The sequence below is a fragment of the Betta splendens genome, chromosome 15, assembly GCF_900634795.4.
Source record: "Betta splendens chromosome 15, fBetSpl5.4, whole genome shotgun sequence".
NCBI classification, from domain to species: Eukaryota; Metazoa; Chordata; class Actinopteri; order Anabantiformes; family Osphronemidae; genus Betta; species Betta splendens.
The window spans coordinates 14,042,847-14,063,875 of NC_040895.2; the positions used below are offsets into that span (position 1 = coordinate 14,042,847).

A 21,029-nucleotide genomic window follows, 5' to 3' on the forward strand; every position below is an offset into this window, starting at 1 on the left:
TTTATGTAACTAATTGAGTCAATTCGTACTGTGTCCACTTCGCGTGGCAGAAAAAGCTGTGCCGAGAAGTGTTGTTTTTTTTTATTTTTTTTCCAGTGTATTGCCGTGAGATTCCCCTGTAGCAGCTCCAGTTTTCTAAGCCTGGCTATTCAGCAGCATTGTCAGTTTTCAGCTAAAACCATGTACATACGTTAAACGCAGACATACAACATGAATTGAATGAATCCATTTAGATGTTAAACCCTGATGCTCCAGAGCAGGAAAAAAAGCTCCTCCATCGTTATCATTTACTTGGGTTTCAAATCTCTTATGGAACTTACGCAATTAAAATTATCAATGCACGAGAACTGCGACCCGCGGTATCACTTTTATTTCAATGATTTCTTGAACTGCCTCACACAGCGATGACCTAAGTGTGGACTTTAGCAGAGCCAGTGTCACAGGAAGACTTATTGATTTGGAGCAGTGCCTTTCTTGGGCTCCCTGTGTGACTAGACAGTGGCCTCATCACAGAGGAAGTCTTTAGCGGATCAATCGGAAGCACTTGCTCCACTTGTACCTGTTTGTAACTGATAAGACTACACTTTAGAGAACTGATACTGATTAGCTCAGGATAAACACAGCAAAAATGTAGGGAAGGAAAAAAGCAATATGGATTGTATATTGTTTGTAATAAAACTGCAGCGCTTATTGTTTTTACATACATTCTAATATATTTACATATTGTATAATGGTTTATTTACGTACAGTCAAATCATCATGCAGCTGAAAATTGTGTGACTAGGTCTACAAAGTGACCGTGTTATGGTGTTCCTGAGATCAATACTGACCGAGGAGGTGAAATGTATAGAAATATATGGTAAATGGATGTTTGAAAGTGGATGATCCTGTATTGACATGTTGTCACTTAAAGCAGGCCAGATAGAAATGCACCTCTGGGAGTTCTGTCCTTCTTCAAACAGTGCTGCAGGCGTCGTTCTCACTTTCCGTTTGTTTTCAGAATTTCAGTATCATACGTACGTTACCCACACCCAGGCTGTGCCCTGTTTTACTAAGCCTCAGCCAGTGTATAGTTTTTGTCATGGCCGTTCACTGAGAATTACCAATAACACGGCTAATAATAAAAGGCTTGTAATGGATACATAAGGGTTTGTCATCTCGCGACAGTTTAATCTGGCCTGCAGGTCCTCCGTCAGTGGAGAACAGGTAACGTGAGACTCAAAGATTCGCTGCATTAGTTCTGCTTAGCTAACCGTGAATGCTAATTGCAGGAAGAACAAACTGCTACGCTCCCCTCCTTTTCCTCTCTCCTCCCCCTTTGGCCAACGGTGGAGGCCATTCAGAAGCGCAGTGTGTGTCATACAGCTTCTACTTGGAGCGGGAACAAAGAAGGTCGTTCTGCAAGTGAGATTTAATATAAAGGGAGAAAGCACACTTGAGCATCACAGCTGCTTCATGGGATCATATGAGCAGGATAGGGATTCACTCAGCAGAGTAACTATAAACTAACCCATACCTAAATGAGTGGTTAAGGCAGGTTCAATTTGACCATGTCAGCTTAAATACTGTATGTTTAATAGACATGAAATTGTCATAAAAGAAAATCTAAATGTTTACGATTATAGTAGTTTTTCAATACCAATATATAAACATCATAACATCACCCTGCAGCAAGTACTGTGACCATTAGAGCAATCATTCAAGTGCTACAGTATAAGCAAAGTAAAATCAAAAATAAGAGTGCTCCATTCAAAAGAACCCAACCATGACAAGCCTTTGTCAGACAACAAGAATGGAAGAGTTAAATCCACTACTAATACTGATACTGATACTAATCTGTGGGCAAGGTTAAGGACCCAGTTACACACCAGAGGCTATAAAAGCTCAGAGGTGCTGGTCAGCTTGAGCCACCTATGCTGTGATCTGTCTCTGAGTTTCTGACCTGGGCAAATGAGAGGCCACTACCCTGGTGGCTACTACTATCTCCTATCAGTCTTCAATCCAGACATCTATAGGCAACCCGGGCCCTTGGGCGAAAGCTATCATATAGCCACTGTACCAAACACTCCCGCCTTTACCTTGCAGTGGAGATTTATTGTAATTAGAAGATTCCTTTACAAAAGCTTGGGATCAGCGTTTCTTCAAGGATCTCTGTGCGGTCCCACGGGGGACACTCTTTGATCCCGACCTTCGAACCCTAAGGGTTAAGCCTTCCCTTTGCAAATGAGTTTGACATGATGGACCACTTCCTAATTGGCCAATTGCTCTGTGCCGTTTCTGGAGCCTGCTGGTTTAACAAGTGCATGCTTTCCTTCACACTCCCCAGTGTCTTAGCACATCATAACTGATGGCTTTGAAGGGATTTTCCCCTACATATACATGCATTCACATTTCTACAGCCTCTCGGCTCAGGAGCTGAGTCTGCTCAAATCTGTGTTGTTTATTCATCTTTGAGGCTCATGTATTTTCTCTTTTTGCGTTCGCCTGATAAAGCTGAAGGCTATACAGCTCTTTAAAGAATCAGACCCATTGGAGGAGAGGACCAGTGGTGTCGAGTCCACCCCTGCAGCACGTCGTTTGTTGGCTGTTGCTTCTCTCCACCTCTGTCCTTTTCTCAGTCAGACTAGTTTGTCTAATAGTAAGAGGGAAGCTTGGCTCCAGTGGGCCCTGCAGGCTAGGAAGAACAGAACAGAACAGGTGGCCAAGTGCTGCAGCGGCTTCTCTTCATTGATCAGCACAAAGTAGCATTTTGCCACAGTCTGTAAGTTCTAAGATCTAAAGGTTAGTGGAGCTGACAAGCAGAGAAGCCATAACTGTGACATATTGCATTTGTAGCTCTGATTGTCTTACATGTGGATTACAGTCACATGGACTGTTCCACGGAGACCTATTTCAAACCTATCTGCTGCCTCACTCTGACGGATTGCTGAATAACCTTTCCCGATGACCTCCACACGGTTTGTTCACCTGCAGGACCATGGGAATCTCCCCTGCAAAAATACCTGGTCCGCACTATGCTGAGAACGTGCCTCACCAGCCGCCCAGCACTGAGACGGATTGTTTAGGGGTGCAGAATTAGTCGGGTCAGGGAATCCTCGGCCTCGGGCCAGGCTAATTACTTTCTAATGTGACGACAGTTCTTTTGAAGAGCTGCTTTCTCGCTGACCAAATCTTTTTAAAAGCGTCTTGGGGGTGCAAAGAGGGCTGAGAGGGAGTGTGCTGTGGCAGGCCACACCAGGGCCAGAGGGGGGGCTCAGGTTACACTCTGCTTGCCGTGATGCATTGTTGGTGGGACGCCTCGGCTCCAGTGCCCCCCCTCCCTCTTTCTCAACCACCACCGTCACCACCATCATTCCCCCTCATCACTGTCCCTCCAAGAGAGGTTGCAGCAGAGCCTTGCAGAAACTCTGACACCAGTCCAGAGGATGCACTCTGCACATGAAACCTTACACTCAACTAATGGTCGCAAATGTGTTTTCAAAGAAATCCCAGGTCTCCCATACAAACCATAGGCTCAAACTGCTGGATGTGCATATACAGTACGTACACACCCACTGCTCACACAACATAGGCTCGTTGGTGGAATACATCAGAAACAGTTAGTGGTTAATGAACCAAAGTTACACATTTAAAGAAACTTTATCTTTTTTACAGTTTTCTAGAGTTGCATAAGACACTTAAAACACATCTTGTACTATAATGGACATGGTAGAACGAACCCAAAATATACGCCACTCAGCCAAGTTCTTCTTGAGGAATCCCCTTTAGAACTTACAGGTGGCTTGTGGCTTTGACTGACACTTCACACGGATTTTGGTGACCTCCTGCTTTTTTTTCCTCTCACTCCGTCAAAGATAATGTATTCCCTTTCAGGGGAGTGATCCCTAATTAGCTATCGGGTGATAGTGTGCTGCTGTCGTTGTGCTCCCTGCTGCTGCGCTGCAGGCTATGTGGTCAGCAGTCAGTTTCAGCCTGTAGTGACGGATCATTGCTCTACGCACCCCCGCAGCCGAAAGAGACCACTTGGTCCTTACAAAGAGATCACAACTCTCCATATTAAAGAGAGTTCAATATGAGAGCTCATAACAAACAGATCATTGACCTAGCAAACACAAGAAGATCACTTGAAAATGCTCATACAAATTAAAATGAAAGTCAGCAATGCGTTTGTCTCCCATGATTGATGGTGCATTATTCACTTTTTCTGTGTTTGTCAGTTGGCTCGGTTTAATGGAGAACAGCATCTCATTTCATGTTTCAATTTGAATGAATCTGACCAAATCTTTTGTCAAATCACAATCACACTTTGCCAAATGTGTGAAAAATAACAATTCTTTCCCGTATTTCCCAATAAAAGCCAAATCTTCTAACTTTACAGGATATTATAGGTCATTCCTGATATAAAAGATATGATTTCTTCCTGTCTGTCTGTTAGTTTCACTGCATGTCTCCGCCAGACAGTTCCAGTATCCACCCAGGCAGCAGAGAGACCTTGTTTGAAGGTCATGTCAGCACCGGGGCGTAAACGTTAGACCTTTTTGTGGTCAGGGTAAATGTACAAGGCCACCCTGTGGGAGCACTTCTTCCCTCTCTTTAATCGGCGTATAACAGGCCCTTGTAGAGCCAAACTGTCTGCGACACATCAGCACTTAGAAATAAAAACCCCTCAGCCAACCCTGTGACGGCTGCGGTTGGGAGTACAGCAGCTGGATCATTTCAGAGGGACAACACAGACAGGTCTGCTAACTGAGGGGAAGCAGGAAGGGGAAAAGCTAGTTCATACTCATTGTCAAATTCAGATAGTTAAACAAGAAAAATTTGTTTGTTGTAGCCGACAAAAAAATCACTTTTAGGTCTTTTTTGATGATGTGGGTAAGAATTATTTCACTGGTCCTAACGCAACAGTAAGTGAGAGTGAATAATAACTGTGTGATTCATTGTTCAAATGAATTAGTGTTGTATTATATTACAGCTTTGACGTCAGACTTTATCTGTTAAATTATAAAATACCTAAAATTTCAGAATAAATTATTTTGTGACGCACATGCTCTCATCGTTGTCCCTAATATTTTTTAGAACTTTCACTTCTGCGCGTTTCGATGCATCATTATTCTACTTATCCAACATTAACAACATAACGTGTAAACAAAGTGTACAAAGCTAATGAGACAAAACAATATGCAGCTGTCTCTCTTTCAGCGGAGCCAATCATTTGAAGGAGCCGAGAAAGCAAACTTAACAGTTCTAATGCTGCAGCCGAGAAACGTAATTTACCAATTTGCAGGAAGACAAGATGGCAGGAAACAAGCCAATTTGCCACGTGTGCAGTGCACAACAAACCCCAGCGTTGCTCCCCGGCCCCATGAGAGGTAATTATCCCTAAAAAAGAATGCCATGCTGTATTAAGATGTAGCCGCATCAAAACGAGGGAGACAGCCTCATTACAAGTAATTATGAGGGAATTAGAAACATCATTTAACTAAACGAGCAAATAATGTCCAGGATATTGAAGAAGCTGCCTGCACTTCTGCCGACCGCTGCAAGTCCCATTACAAAAATTGTAGGTCTTTAATAGAATAATGACATGCTTTATCTTCGCTGACTCTCTCTGAGAGGGTCTTGGAGCTGAGGGAAAAAGGGGAGGATGTGAAAACAACTGTTGCTGAGCTCTCTGTCCTCCGTGTGGGCTCACTCTTGAGTGTGTAGCATAAGGCCTTCAAGATAATCCTCCTATTATCCTTACAAATACAAAATGGAGAGCAGAAAATTGTATCTCACATCCATTATTGTGTCAAAGGTAATGCTAATGGACTTATCTCTAGAGTAATAGCCGAGTTCCCTACGTGTACTGTAGCCTATAATAGTTTGATGCATATTGGACAGCCAATGGCACTTCAGGACAGGCAGTTCAAGAAATGGTTGGTAATTTACCAATGAAGCATAATGCATTTCCCCATTTAAGCTCCAATCCAGGTTTTTTGTTAAATATTGTTCTTAGGTAGTTTAACTTGGGGATGGAAATGCTTCACTTTGGTTCAAATAACAGAGCTCCTAGCATTTGACCTCTGGAACATCTCAGAATATGTCATGCGGATACTGTCGCTCACGGGACCATGTTGATTTTATGAGTCACATTTAATAAGCAGATTTTTGCTACGTCTTAATGTTGTTCATCCTCGTAGCAATGAGTGTCTATAAATAAAAAAGAAATACATTTAGGATTATAATCTATCATTTTCCAAAGAACACTGTTTTAGCATCTTTTACTTGGCGTCCTTTATGCATACACTGTAATGCCATTTCCCTTTGCTTTGTGCTGCAGCATATTCCTCTCCTGGTTGGGGGAACGGGGGGGAGGAGGTATTTTTGCAAACACAATTTCCCTTCAGCTCCTTCATTTCCAGTTGATATAAAACAGAATCATGAAAAATCACTTCTGGTCCAAGCTCTCCTTTTTAACCATTAACCCATAAATACAGAAGCTGGTTAAAGCCAGCGGATGACAGGGCCAGCCTCAAAAACCTTGTTACGCTCCCCTCAAATTCATTTAGGGAGCAAACAGGTCTTGAGAGTTGTCTGGCTTAATGCATTGCGATCGCTTTTAAAACTCTTGTCTTGAGGCAGACCCGAGGCTCTGCAGCTGCTGGTGTTATACTTCATAACCTCTAATATGAAGCCACACATACCCTCTTTAAATCAAATGGCAGTAAATATGTTGGGAGGTACTTGAAAACCCCTCATCCAAATAAATGATGAAGCGATAGAATATGTTTTAAAAAAAGGAGAACATTGCAAATAAAAAAAAGCACAGTGATATATAATGTTTTCGCAGCCTGCTTAGATTTAATGGGCTCTCTATTACGTTAGACTTGATGTACATTTTGTCCCAAGATGTAAAAAAGGCCGATATTCAGAGATTTTAATATAAGTCATTGTGATCCTGTAAATATCCTCTAAAAACTATCCTGAGAATCAATTTGCCCGTTGCCACTGCCTCTCCCTCTCCACACTGCGTGTAGCCCACAGTTTCCATTACTCCCATCATAAATTATACCACAGAGTGAATTACACTTGCTTTTCACCTTAGCAGGCAGGTTTGATGAATCCTAAGGCACAACACATCATCTCAACAAATCTTCATCACCATGCCAGTCGCTGTCTCTTTGCAGTTTAAACCACTTCAAATCATTTTCATTGCCCTGCTATTAAAATTTGTAATTCACACCTGCCATTGCAGTGATACATAGTTACATCAAACCCCCTCCTCTGCCTCCCACCTACCCCGCTCTTTCACTTCCTCACCCTCTCCCTTGCTTGTCAGTGCATCTCCACACACACACACACACACACACACACACACACACACACACACACACACACACACACACACACACACACACACACACACACACACACACACTCTCTTTCTCGTTCTGTCCCTTGTCTTGTAAATCAAACAACCTCAGGTGACAGGTCATGCAGATTTCCCACAAGTCAGTGAGGTGCAAACATCCATCCAAAAGAGCGGCACATTACCGTCACACCTGATGACATAATGACCACTTGGAAACTAATAAACAGCTTCATTCAACCAAAGCTATTGCTCCTTTTCATAAGCGTTGCGGTCCCCCATCCCTCTCTCTATCTCTCTTTCCTCTCCCTCTCATAACTGTCACAAATTCATCCTCCTGCACCTCACCTCTTCGCTGGTGCCGGAGTTACCCATTAATCACTGCTGTTGTCTAACGCTATCCATTTTCCCAGAAACACAGGGCGGCTGTTGCAGAAATTGGGTCAGGCATAATCTGCAGGGCAGCAGAGCCTGGCTAGTCATGATTCTGCTAGGTAATGTAGCCATTAGCACGCAGTCAGAGATGGGTAGTGTGGGATGGGTAGCGGGTGGTGGGGGTCCCTTGTACATGATGTGACACCCAAGGAAAGCTGGTGAATGACACGGTTTTATTGCTCCCCATCAACCGTTGGACATTTGTGTGTGTGTGCGTGTGTGTGTGTGTGTGTGTGTGCGATTCTACTCAGGCTTGTGTTTAGTATTTTTCACATTGAATTGTTATAGTCAGTTGAACTTTCGCTGTGGGAGTTCGTTTAACATGATGGACCTCTTGGAAAATCCGAACTAGCCTCTGAATTGGCCGGACATGCTGCACCGGGTGTCCAGAATGCAAAATGTAACTGATACAGTAATTCATTACGCAGACGGAGAAATGAGGGGAGCTTCGATTAATGACGGCAGGAGTCTTGAACTTTGACAGAACGCCTCTTTATTAGGATTCCCATTACAAGTCCTGATGCTTGAGAGCCATAAGAGGCAGACTTCAAATAGAAGATCCCGCCCAAAGGCATGATTGGCTTGTGATAGTGTTCCTCTCTCCTCCACCCATTATCTGCTCCTTAGTTACCTTAAGACAGCCTCACCTTCATCCACCTCATGATTTAAAGCCCAGACCTGCAGTGTTTTGAAACTTAAACAAATCTAAAAGACCGTGTAATGATGATTCAATTTAAACACCTTTTTATATTTTATTCTGTATGTAAGCTGTTATGCTCAGGTAACACATGAATATGAAAGCTACACTTTGAGGACGGCAGAAGGAAACCTGCATTTCATACAGTATTCACTCTGGCTCTGCAAATGCTTTTTTCTCACTTGCAACCTAATACTGATGTGATAATATGACGTAGAAGATGAGACATGTGAGCCAAAGTCCCTGTAAACTGCCTTTTAATTACACCCATGTCTTAGTTTTTTCTTTAGCCATGATGACATCACAGCTGTTCTTAGTTTAAAACTACTTAATTTCTATAACATTAATTATTTACCATTTATTCCAGACCAGACTACTTCAGCCATAAGCATAAGAATGATCACAGACTATATAATGGGTTTGTGGACTGCTGTCATGTTTGTGTGAACAATCTTAAGCCTTGTTTGCAGTTATTGTAGGGTTTTTTGGTCTGATATAAAATTTTTAAATGCACATACTTTACAAATTATTAAAATAAAAACACGTAACACATAAAATAAAACCAAGTCCAAGATTCACTGAAATAGAAAATTTATTGAATGTGTATGTTATTACTGAAGATTTAAATTACAATAGAAACAATGATATTTGTCTTGAAATGGAAGATTTGTGGTTTTTCCTGTCAGCACTGCATTGATGCTTATAGATGTGGCATCTATTTTTCTTGAATGGGATGTGAAGGCTAAACTCCCGCGTTATCAGAGAAGAACGAAGAGAAGAAAATAAAAGTACAAAATTATTATAATTAATTATACACACGGTGTATTTTATACATATAGGGAAGCTTGATTGCTTTCTTGTGAAACACAAAGTTGCTGCATATTAAAAATTCCCTCAACAAATAGATACAATTATTATACAAGGGTTATGTGGAGACACTTATAAGAAGGTTTGTATTGTTTTTAATGCGTTTTACGTGGACTTGAGCGGTTATCATACACTAGAGTCAGTCAATACTCTATTTTGTTGTACAGGTTGTATAAAGGTAGCGCTGGCAGGTTGCTCCCCGGGTAGTACAGGGGCGTCGGAAAGGCGATGGACCGGGGAACCGGAACTCGCAACAAGGAGTTATCTCTGAAAACCAGCGGCATTCCCACTAGTGTCTGTGCGGAGGCGTGGGCCATGTTGGCCGCCTCCAGTTCGGCCGACAGTTGCCGTTTCCATTTGTTCCTCCTGTTCTGAAACCACGTCTTGACCTGAGTCTCCGTCAGCTGCAGGCTGGACGCCAAGCAGGCCCGCTCCGAGCTGCTCAGGTAGCGCTTCATGTCGAACGTGGACTCCAGCTGGTACACCTGGCTCCGGGAGAAAACCGTGCGCGTCTTCTTCTTGGCCGAGTTGCCCTGCTTGTCGGCACCGTCCGACTGTCTCTCCTCCGACAGGGGTGACATTTGATGGCACGGCCTCTCCTGCTCCTCTTTGTAATCCTGCAGCAGAGGTTGCGGCAGGTGCGGCCGCCGCGCGAGCCCTTCGCTTCCGGGCAGTAGTCCTTTTGCGGGACCTGCGGGACGAGAGACGGGGTCGGTGATTATCAGAGGCAGCCGGTGTTTATCGCTGTCTGGCTTTATAAACAGCTGAATGATAAAAAATAATTTCGCATCGTTTCAGTGTTGTCAAGTGTGAACTCTGGCTTGGTAATTCGGCAGCTGAAAGCGTGCGACTTTTTAAATAAACAGTTTAGTATGAGTATGCTCGGTGTGCTGTAAACTATTAATTAAATCTCGCTCTATTTAACGCTCAATCGACGACGTGTAGTGCAGCCATTTTGGAAACATGTTTCATCAATTAGTAGGCGCAATTAAATTTGCTCTCATGACTGTGCTGCACATAACAAACAAGGGATGTGTCACAGTAATAAAATGTGAGCTGAAGTAACAGAAACATAAGCGGGTGGATTCTAACAAATACATCTACGTTTTAAAATTTGCCAGCAATTATAAAAAATGTATATAACTTTGCATAGGTTGCGATGAAATAATAATTCCAATTCTACTACTAATAATATGGGCTTACCTAAACACGAGAAGCCGTGAGCTTGGTGCTGGCTGCATGGCTCGCTGTGACCCGTGTCGGAGCAGAAGCAGTCCGCTGAGTCCTCCCCGCCGCTGCACTCCTCCTCCGAGGACACCGACAGCGAGCGCCTCCGCGGCGGCGGCGGCGGCGGCCCCTTGGAGAGCTCCTTGGTCCCGGAGCGCGGCGCATCGGACTGCGTGCCCAAAATCGACTGAATGGTAAAGCTGGAAATCGGGCCCGACGAGCACTTGTTCCCGCTGTCTTCTGCGCTACTCATTCTCGCTTCATAACAGTATTGAAGTATTGACTGAATCTGTCTGTCCCTTTTGTATTCCGTTATTGCTTTCTATAGGACTGGTGCGTAAAAATTAGACTGCCTCCTTTGTCCTCTTTTTGTAGCCCGTTTAATTGTGCAGGTATAACATTGAAGGAGTTGGAGGTGTTTTTTCTGGAGCTCGGGGAACATGAGTGTATTCCTGATCCTCCTCCTCACGCTCTGGATCAGAGGCAGCAAGCTTGCGTTGCTTCATTTGCATGTAGGTAAGAGCCTCCTGGGCCAATGGCAGCTTCCAGCACGAGCCCGGAAATTTCAAATTCCCGTCAAGGTTTTGAGATGGGATGAGGAAAGCGAGGGAGTTGAGGAAGATCAACAGTGCTCATCCCTGCATGTGGATACACTTAGGACGGTATAGGCTAATGCCTTTAGCATATTCGGAAAGGGGCATTTCAATTGAATTATAAACCTACTGCACAATGAAGGATGCACAATGGGATGCAAAATAATTCTTCATTGTGGGATTGTACGTGTGTGCGGAAAAAAACGTTGGGATGTTTTAATTCCTTCAGATGCAAATTAGTTTTTGATTAAATTTAATCTTCCTGATCAATTTTTAAAAAATACATTGTCAAATATTCTTTAAGAAATTACACGTTTTTGCTTTTACTTTTACAAAAAAATTTTTAATACTTCAGATGTTTTAGCACCAGCTGCATTAATATGCAGACTTGTGCTGTAACCAGGAAAAGGGCTCAGTCAACTGGAGATGACCTCATGCAACCACTAATAAGTCGTTTATTTATTTATTTTTTTCCTTTTGTGAATGCTAAATTGTCCGGCTGATGGTGACACGCGTACAGCCTTGGAACTAATACAGAGGCCCAACTCATTTTTCCTGAAAATAATAAACTCATTCCGCGTCCATTATCTGCGATTAAGAATTAATTTGATCATTACTGAGCTAATCTGCCTCGCGATGACCGTGCATGGAGTGGAGGCCGGCTAATTGATTGAGTAATTGATTGGAGGTGGTGGGGGCTCGCTCCGCGCACGTCTCTGTGCGCGTGAGAGTGCGAGAGGAGGGGGGCGCACTTCCTCCCTCCTTCACCAGCCGTGCTTTGACTGTGTGTGTGTGTGTGTGTGTGTGTGTGTGTGTGTGTGTGTGTGTGTGTGTGTGTGTGTGTGTGTGTGTGTGTGTGTGTGTGTGTGTGTGTGTGTGTGTGTGTGTGTGGCTGGCTGCGAGACAGCTGCAGGGCTTGAGTCGGCGGTTCGGCCATATTATCCCGTTTGCTGCTTTGTGCCGGAGCCCCAGACACATTACAAATAGGCTGCGTTAACGCAGACCGCGGAAGGGGAAGACGCTGGCTACGGTGATGAAGGTGGTCGTGTTGTCGATGATGACAGTCGAGTCTGTCGTCATCGGGCAGCCAGACCGAAGCATCTGGATCCGTGCGTAAATACCGTCGACTTGCGGCGGGGCTGGCAGCTGCTAAATGAGCTTAACAAAACGCTTACGCAGGGGAGGTGTTCCTGAAGGGGGGTAAATATATGAGGGCAGTCGGGGCGCGTGCTGGATTTATGGTGGTTATACATACGGCGTGAAATCTGCAATGACAGTTAAATGGGTTTATTTTATATGCCGCTCTTCTCCAACAAAGACCTTTTTGTCGGCGGAGCTGCCCTGATCACTTTTAGACGACTTTTGCAAAGTGAGATCGGTTCATTATAGCGATAGTGGACATAACAGGCTGCTGTTGTGCTGTGGAATACAATATGAATTACACGCGCTTTCGCGTCGGAGTTGGCGTTCGCAAGCCAGGAAATGTAGCTCCCGGCCGATCACTATGGAAATGCTCATCCCCTTTACCCATGCTCCCGTGCGCGACCGAGGCCCAAACGAACGGGGGGCGCGCCTAACTCCGTGCTCTATCACAATGAAAGGTGGTGTATGGCCGCCCCGCCGCTATAAGCGAACAAGATCTTTAGCAGGAGAGAAAGGTCTGAGAAAGACAGATGAAGTTATGAGGTGCTTTGATCTGGGAATCAAGCTTCGATAAATATTAAACAAAGACCCTTTACACGTGTGTATTATGATATATGGCGTGTCCAAGTCTAGAATAAGGAAATTACCAGAGAAAATGATATCAATAAATTTTCTAAGTATAAACGTTGATTATGTTTCGATTTTCATTCAAGAAAGCAGGGCCTGCTATTTTTTCAGAGGGTGTGTGTGTGTGTGTGTGTGTGTGTGTGTGTGTGTGTGTGTGTGTGTGTGTGTGTGTGTGTGTGTGTGTGTGTGTGTGTGTGTGTGTGTGTGTGTGTGTGTGTGTGTCAGGGAGAGAGAGAGAGAGAAGGATGAAGAGGGAGCGATAGAGAGGAGGAGAGAAAGCGAGAGAGTTGTAAACGCAAGCAGAGCGGCCAAGCCCTGGAGGTGTACAATTTATGTAATCTGAGTGTGGAAATGAACTGGGTAATTTATTGGAAAACACAAAGTCAGGAAGATTGGATCAGTACAGCCTATCCAAGGGCTCCTATCCATCAAGTTCCAATTAACAACCTAACCATTGAGTTTTAATGGCTTTCCAATCTACTGCCCTGATAGACTCATCAATTCCTCGGGGAGAAATTAAGAAAATCGACCGCCCCTCGGCGCTTCAGTGTCATTCTTCACAGCAACTATATGTCAAATTAAAAACACAATTAAAATTTAAACTGTTCCAATCAGACGGTGCCCTGCAACCTATGTTTCACTTAATAGAACTTTGATGAAAATCTGATGCTCGCATTCAATCAGGAAAGCAAATGGGATGGGTTTAAAAACAAGACTTCCTCTCCGAGATGTGTCAAAAGAGTTGTTCACACGTGGGATTTGCTTGAACTTGTCTAAGTGTGTTGTCTGCATTAGCTTTTGGCCCGTTGATCCTCAGGGGGCCATCGAGCAGGATGTTTGTTATTAATGTGACTCTTAAAGGTATTGTACATGAGTGAATATAATGTAATCCACTTTATTCAGTATCTTTCTGCTACTGCCTCAATTGAAATATCACTGGATCCACGCGAGTTGCGTCTGGTGAGGAACCATCTGCCGACCCCCTCGGGGACTTCAGAGAACCTCGTTTTATGAATCCGTCAGAAATGGTTCGTTACGCTTAATCTATGACAGAGTCGAGCTGGTGCTCGGAATTAGCGCGTTACTCCCTGCACGCAGCCCGTGCGTCCAAACTTTTATTCCCAAACTATGAGTGAGTCAGTTGCCAGCTGCGGCAGAGAAGTGGCTAGCGTTGCGCACGGTGGCCGAGCTACTTGTGTGTTTCCAAACTGGCACTAAAACCATGATAGGGCTTAAAATTACCCATTCAGCTCTCCATTTTAATGCAATACTCTGAGCGCGGTCCCCGGTCACGTCCGTTTGCCCTCGTTCCCGCAAATGTACTTTATCTGATTTTGGCCCCGCTCCCTTTCTCCTTTACATAAAGATGTCGCACAAATGGAAATTATCGAGTGGTAATTTTTTCAATTTATGCGCACAAATCAAGGTCATAAGCTGAACAGAAGCGGCGCGTGAACGTTGCTCTTACTTGACGCGCTGCAGACGTTTACAGATCAATATGTGCCAGGGGAATAATGCCATATCAATCTATTAATTTACAGTAATGGGGCCGTGTTGAGTATGCGTCAATAGATGATCTGACGATATTTGGATGAACCCTTTGTCTCTTGATGAGGTCATCATGCAGTTTATAGCTGACTGACTAATTTCTAATACCTTGCTTATTGGTGAAAACAGAAAATGACCTTTTGTTGCCCTGAGAAACACGTCCCATGTGCATCATAGTTTATATTTACCCGCAAACGCAGCATTTGAAGCCTTTCCTCTGCCTTGTGTCTTGTGTTTGGCCAGTTCAAATCAGATCTGCAGTCCTGCGTGCTGAACCTACGCAGGCTCCTGAGTCTGTCCTCAGAATGATGATGCTATCGTTCGTTAAAAGGCGCCTTCCTGCCCGTCACACACACAGCTATTGCCCAAGCTTTGTTGCACTTTTGGTGTTTTAGTCCAAGGAATCCTGCAGCAGTAGGTTAAAACTTCTCTGCAGATCCTGCAGCCTGGAGTCAACTGATCACAGCATGTAGATAAATTCTGCAGATTCAAAAAATGAAGTATTTGTTTACAACGACAGACTTTTACATCTTATTTAATCTTTAAAATGAATATTTGCTGATTACTGATGTCTGTTTTATTGCGAGAATCCGCCCATAGCCTCATTCTTTTTGACCTGCTCACCTGCACTTTTGTATTTTATCATTATTAAGTAAATACTATGGGTCTATTTGTAAAAACACCTCAGTTGATGTGTGGTCCAGAAACATCTTGAAATGACTTTTTTAAGTATAGCTGGTTTGTTCATGCAATGAGACACACAGTGTGTTCAACTTTAAGGCAACATTTCTTTTCCAAGTTTCCACGTTATAATTTCACTAAATAAACGAGGCAATGAAGTTTGCTTGAAAACCTAAAAAATGTTATATTAACGTATCTGAGCTTTTTACCAGATGATTATAATGTTGATGCGTGAAGTGTGACACCTGTAGGGTCGTGTTGTGACTGTTTAATAGAACGTTTTTATTTAACATTAATACAATTATTATTGTTAATATTGGCTACATTAAGTTACTGCCTGGTGGTATTTGCATCTAAAATAAACAAATCAAAACGTAAATTGGGCGGTATTTTATCAATGGGTGTTTCACGTTGGCACAACTTGCCAAAACACAACCTAAATATTAGTGGCGTAACGCGTTTTTATTTTTAGAATGAAATAAATGCCTAAAAATTTTAAAGTCTAGTTCAGGAATTTATATTTTTAGAAAATATGCTTAAGAACGAATGAACCGTAACATCAACGGCTCGAGGAGCCACTAAAACACTAAGGCGGAGCCATGTGCTTTTTATTCTAATAAAGACCCTGATGCCACAGTGATTACATTTACTTATGAAACTGTTGGCTCTTCAGTCATCATCACCATCATCATCATATCCAGACTTCCCTGCACCTCTAAACACACTCACATACACTCGCAAGGACATAAGTGAGACCGTGAAAAAAAACGGCAAAAGACAGCAGCTCATACTCGGGAGTAATGTCCTCTGCCGAATACATTACCCGTAATTTTGGCAAGATGGTGGCAATTACGCATCTAATTGACCGAACCACTTTTTTATGTAAAATAACGTTTTCAAAGTGCGAAACAGCAAGATGATTACAGAAACCCACCTGCCCAAGCCCCTTGTGTACGTGTGTGTAGGGTTCACTGTGTGTCTGTCATCCGGATAAACAATCATTTGGCTTCTCACTGTACATTTAACGAGGGCACGTTTCTTGATGCCTAAAAATCCGATGCTGTTTAAATATGAACTACGGAGAAGTGTTCTATTAATTAAAAAAAATCTTATGGAAATATTTTCAAAATTTGTAAAATTCTCCAATGTTTACAGAAAGGGAGAGAGGCCCTGCTATGTAAGGAATATTCATTTATTTCACAACATGGTTCAGCAATACAATATCAAAACGTTTTTACTGTACAAAGTTGAAGCCGCAAGTGACAGCTCATCTCCCCGCGCCTCGTTAAATATATACATTTACATATTTTGTACACCAGTGTAGGCGATATTTTTCGCGCTCCTGTTCCAAAACACAAAGATTAAGAGACATTGGAGCTCACACTTGTGCTTGAAGGACGTGTCCATGTGGGGCGAACAAGAGTGAGAGTCACTAAAAACTAAACAGAAAGCTACATGGATATTTTACAGTTGAGAGTCTCTTGATTGTCCCCGTCAAGCGCTTTAAATAGCAAAAAAAAAAAAGAAAAAGGGGGAAATGTTTCAACAAAGCCTCGTCAGTATTTCACCGTGAATAGGCGATTCATAGTGGATTCATTCACTCACAGCACGCAGTCAGTGTATTGCACATCAGCACGTTATCAGTGCTGGGAATGTAAATAAAAAGCAAATAAGCGTGTTAAGAGTGATAAGCAGACTCGCACCTTTAGCTCGCCAATTCTTGTAAACAAGGTGTTTTTCAAAATTTTCACACAGTTGTTTTATTCAACAACAGTTATTCTGTTAAAAACTAGGAAAATAAAAGAAACGGGCAGTATACAGTAGACTCCTGAGGTGATGATGTCATGTAATAATTATAATAATAATAATTGGATTTAACTGACGATGTGTTTACGGCACCTTTATGGAATATGACAAATGTATCTGCCACATAGGCCTGACAACGTGTCTGATTATTTGACTTTTTTCTTCATTCTGTCAGTTGTACAAAAATACTTTTATTTATTTTTTGTCTTCTTTCCATTATTATTATTTTTTTTTACTTTTTGGAAATTGACACCAACTCGTTCCTCGGGTATTTTCAAACCGGTCTGAGCAGCGGGACCGATGTGACGATGGGGTGCGAGTAGTACACCCCGGGGTGCGGGAAGGTGAGCAGCGGCTGGCTCACGGGCACGTTGGCAGCGGTGCCTCCGCTCTCCGAGGCCGAGTTCTCGTGGTAGAGGATGGGCACCCGCACTATCCTCTGCGCCGCCGCGTGACTCAAGTTGGCGGCCTCCAGCTCCGCGGCGAGTTGCCTCTTCCACTTGTTCCGTCTGTTCTGAAACCATATCTTCACCTGAGTCTCCGTGAGGTGGAGAGAAGCCGCCAGGCCCGCGCGCTCCGAGCTGCTCAGGTAGCGCTTCATGTCGAACGTGGACTCCAGCTGGAACACCTGGCTCCGGGAGAAGACCGTGCGCGTCTTCTTCTTGCGGCACGGCTTCTTGTCCTCCTCCCTCTTCTTCCACTCCTCCAGCTCGTCCTTTTTCCCCTCCTCCGCGTCGCTCTCCTCCAGGATTATCTCGTCGCCGCTTTTGTTGTTGTTGTGCTCATCGTCCTCGTCGTCGTCTTTGGCGTCTGGCTCGGACTTGAGCACCAGGTCTGGAGAGTCTCTGTCCGTGCCCGAGGTTGGCGAGGAGTCTCTGGCTCCTGGTTTTTCGATGACTGAAACGTAGAGACAGGAAGATGTGGTCATAAACAGAGGGGCCTTGTGTTCGGTTTGTGTTTTTATTGCAGCCTGTTGATACAAGGCAGCCTGTGAGCTTTGAGAAAACTATATAAAAATATGCCCTGCTACATAAACATAAACCAGTGACACAACTAGACATGCACAGTTTCTAATATAATCTATTTCGTATATTAAAATACGACTTTTAATTAGTTAGAAGGTAAAATATCCCGTCTGTAAATGCCCTTTAATAAACTAGGTTTTTAGTGGACCTAATCAGCAGGACACCCGCTTATCAAGCTGTCAGCAACCCCCGCATTTTGCATAAAAAGATGCGTTTTTATCAGTGTGTAAATTTCACAAACACACAGGTAAAACCACAGTCGGTGTCAGAGCCCGTTCATAGACAGCATCAACAGCGTGGTGCGCGTCGTCGACCTCATCCCACGATTTGATTATGTCTACACCGATTTGTGCAGTGTGTCACTTTACTGATCTTTTATCCTGCTGTGGTGTTACAGAGGAGGCCTCCATAAAAGACGCGGCGTTAAACCACTATATGTCATCAAAACGCACAGAATCCACGTATCTGGTCAAGTTTTGAGGTGGAACCGGCCGCTGACAAAAACATATCCTGATGCTCGGCACAGACTGAGGTCATGTGACGTGCGAAAAGAAACAACCGTAAAATACACTGACCTTCTGTTCTGTGTAGATGCGCGGATGAGCCGAGCGTGTACGGGTACCACCACGCCGACGTGCGCTCCAGGTAGTGCGCCGGCAGACTGAACCTCTGCGTCGGCAGGTCGAAGCGCGGAAAGTTGAAGTCCCCGACTTGGGAGAGGGAAAATCCTCCCTCTACGGCCGCCTTCGTGGCCGCCAGCACCGGCTTGGGTTTGGACGGTTTGCTATCACAGTTCAGCAGGTTCTTAATGAAGAAAGGAGAGTCCTTGGCTGAAGCGCACGTCTCTTGCGTCGTCTCTGGCATCGCTGTGGTTGTGGTCTGAGCGCAGACGACCACGGAAGAAAGGAGTATAAAAGAAAACAACTCAGCTCTGTGTTGGAGACTGTCGATATCCTGGTTTTGACTCGTCCCTGTTTTATTCTTCTTGGGGATTTTACGCAAAGACTCGCTTTCACACCGAGGGAGCGCTTCAAAACACACGCTCCTCTAAGCTAGAAAAATGATCAAATAAAACCTTTAGGAGGTGAAACAAAACATTTATAATCATAAACATGCCTCATTCTCTTCCGTCAAAACGCAAACTGTGTCCACCGTGTCAGTCAGTCTGGCGTCTGATGCTAATGATGAAATAAAAATGTCATCCAAGTTAAATGCGGAAAGTATAGGCGATTGGGCATGTACAATGGCAAATGGGATTAAGGGAGAGACGGCGAGGGAGAGAGAGAGAGAGAGAGAGAGAGAGAGAGAGAGAGAGAGAGAGAGAGAGAGAGAGAGAGAGAGAGAGAGCGAGCCTCCAACCCCCTCTGTGCGCTCTGGCTGCAGGCTGTGTGCGCTCGCCTGTTATTGGTCTCATATAGTCCCAATTAGGCAGCAAATGAACACAGAGCTGTTAGTGCCCAAAAGGAAGGCTTGGGATAAGCGACGTCAGAACAAGCGCCTCAATATAGCATCCCAGCTACAACCCAGCATTTATACTGGCACTGATACGTTTTAACTATTTTAATCCGGCTTCGAATCAAGATGCATTTTAAATTATAATTGTGCTATGTTTTAAATACGTTATTTTAGCTGAATTTAAATATAATAAAATGGAAATTTTAGGTCTGTATTTGAAGCCGGGAGTAATTTTTAAGGGCTATAAGTGATGCTCATTTAACATGAAATGAAATTATTTAAAAACGTGAGATGATGAAGCCAGAAACCGCTGTCCTGCAAAGCACTGACATTAACGGTGGAATCAGGTGATGTTTTCCCATAGTTGTTTACGTTTATATTACTTCAACGAAATAAAATTAACTGAGTGAGGTGCGTTGTCATTTTGCTTGCGCTATAAACAGTCTTCATAAAATTGTCCCCTCTGTTCAGACAGAAAATGAAAGCAGGCCTGAGATCAGGCTGCAGCTACTCCAAGTGTCACCAACGGGCGATTAGATTCATATTTCTAATTCATTGATTTTCAGCGAGGGCCACTTCCACTTAGTCTGCGGATTGCACCATTCATTTATTCCTCTCTAATCGATTTGGTTAATTCATCCCTCAGATTGCACTCTTTGTAAATGCGCTATGTATATTCACTCATTGATATTAATTGACTTGTTAAAAAACAGTCCGTTGGTTGGAAGCTGGTGCTGAGCATGAGCGGAGAGGCAGCGTCCTCTGTGGGTCATGAGTGTGAAATGCACGTGTGTTGGCGCCGGAGAGGTTCGAGGCTCCTAATGCAAATAAGTTGCCTAGAAAAATGCTCAGTTGCGAATAGAAAATACAAACTCAGAATATTTTTATTTTTAAAACAAAAGTAAAAGGAGCAAATTTGCCACTTGGCAATTTCACACAACATTTTTACTCACATTTGTTTGAGAATTTCTCAAAATTCTGTTAAAATAATGGCAAAGGTGTGTCGATACCTACAGACTGTGAAATATTGAGTCTTCCTTTTTTTTTTGAGCACAAACAGCATGTGAGCTCATCAGTTAATACATCTGTTAATACAGACTGTAGAAACTGTTCCGTGTTGGTGTTCAGTTCAGTTCAGTTCATAATGATGATGATCATCATCACCGTCATCTATTTCTTAGACACCTGAATTAACACACACGCTTCCACACGTGACAGGTGTCGTGTGTCTGACATGGTGCATGGTGCTTTATTCCCATCAACTGGGAAGTTCATGTCCGTGTAATTAACATGTTATTCATTTAGTGAACCGCTCAGCTGGAGATATCATGTTACTGTTGTGTAATTACCGCCTTTTCTTACCTGGTCTTCCTCATCTCAGGTGTGTCGTGGCCTTGTCAGAGTAGGTAGATGGAAAATGTTGATCTGTGGCTGTGCCTTTTTCAAAGAATTCACCAGTATTGGTTACTATGCAATTAAATATTCAAGGGAAATGAGACTAAAGATATCATAAGAATATCATTAATATTTTACATAGTGATATAAACATAACTAGCTCCTCATTAAGAACAATT

General features: G+C 43.4%; 3 protein-coding genes across 4 annotated transcripts in view; 1 reads left to right on the forward strand and 2 right to left on the reverse strand.

Annotated features, from left to right (window-relative positions):
* Positions 1–21,029, forward strand: part of ikzf5 (IKAROS family zinc finger 5) — a 98,334-nt gene that overhangs the window by 59,887 nt on the left and 17,418 nt on the right. The gene's annotated exons all lie outside the window — the stretch shown is intronic.
* Positions 9,058–11,235, reverse strand: hmx2 (H6 family homeobox 2). Its single transcript, XM_029174907.3, has 2 exons — positions 10,554–11,235; positions 9,058–10,041 (listed from the first exon to the last, which is right to left on the reverse strand). The coding sequence occupies exons 1-2, from the start codon at positions 10,828–10,830 to the stop codon at positions 9,494–9,496; spliced, it is 825 nt and encodes a 274-aa protein (XP_029030740.1). The 5' UTR covers positions 10,831–11,235; the 3' UTR covers positions 9,058–9,493.
* hmx3a (H6 family homeobox 3a) lies at positions 16,344–19,330 on the reverse strand. The gene is made up of 2 exons (XM_029174906.3): positions 18,576–19,330; positions 16,344–17,872 (listed from the first exon to the last, which is right to left on the reverse strand). Exons 1-2 carry the CDS (start codon positions 18,862–18,864, stop codon positions 17,250–17,252), a joined length of 912 nt encoding a protein of 303 aa, XP_029030739.1. The 5' UTR covers positions 18,865–19,330; the 3' UTR covers positions 16,344–17,249.

Bases quoted from the DNA above. Each gene is read 5' to 3' on its own strand.
- hmx2 (XM_029174907.3), bottom strand. From the start codon at position 10,830: ATGAGTAGCGCAGAAGACAGCGGGAACAAGTGCTCGTCGGGCCCGATT. The intron at 10,042-10,553 runs GTAAGCCCATAT...CTCGTCCCGCAG, and splicing joins TCACGGCTTCTCGTGTTTAG to GTCCCGCAAAAGGACTACTG.
- hmx3a (XM_029174906.3), bottom strand. From the start codon at position 18,864: ATGCCAGAGACGACGCAAGAGACGTGCGCTTCAGCCAAGGACTCTCCT. The intron at 17,873-18,575 runs GTCAGTGTATTT...TCTACGTTTCAG, and splicing joins GCATCTACACAGAACAGAAG to TCATCGAAAAACCAGGAGCC.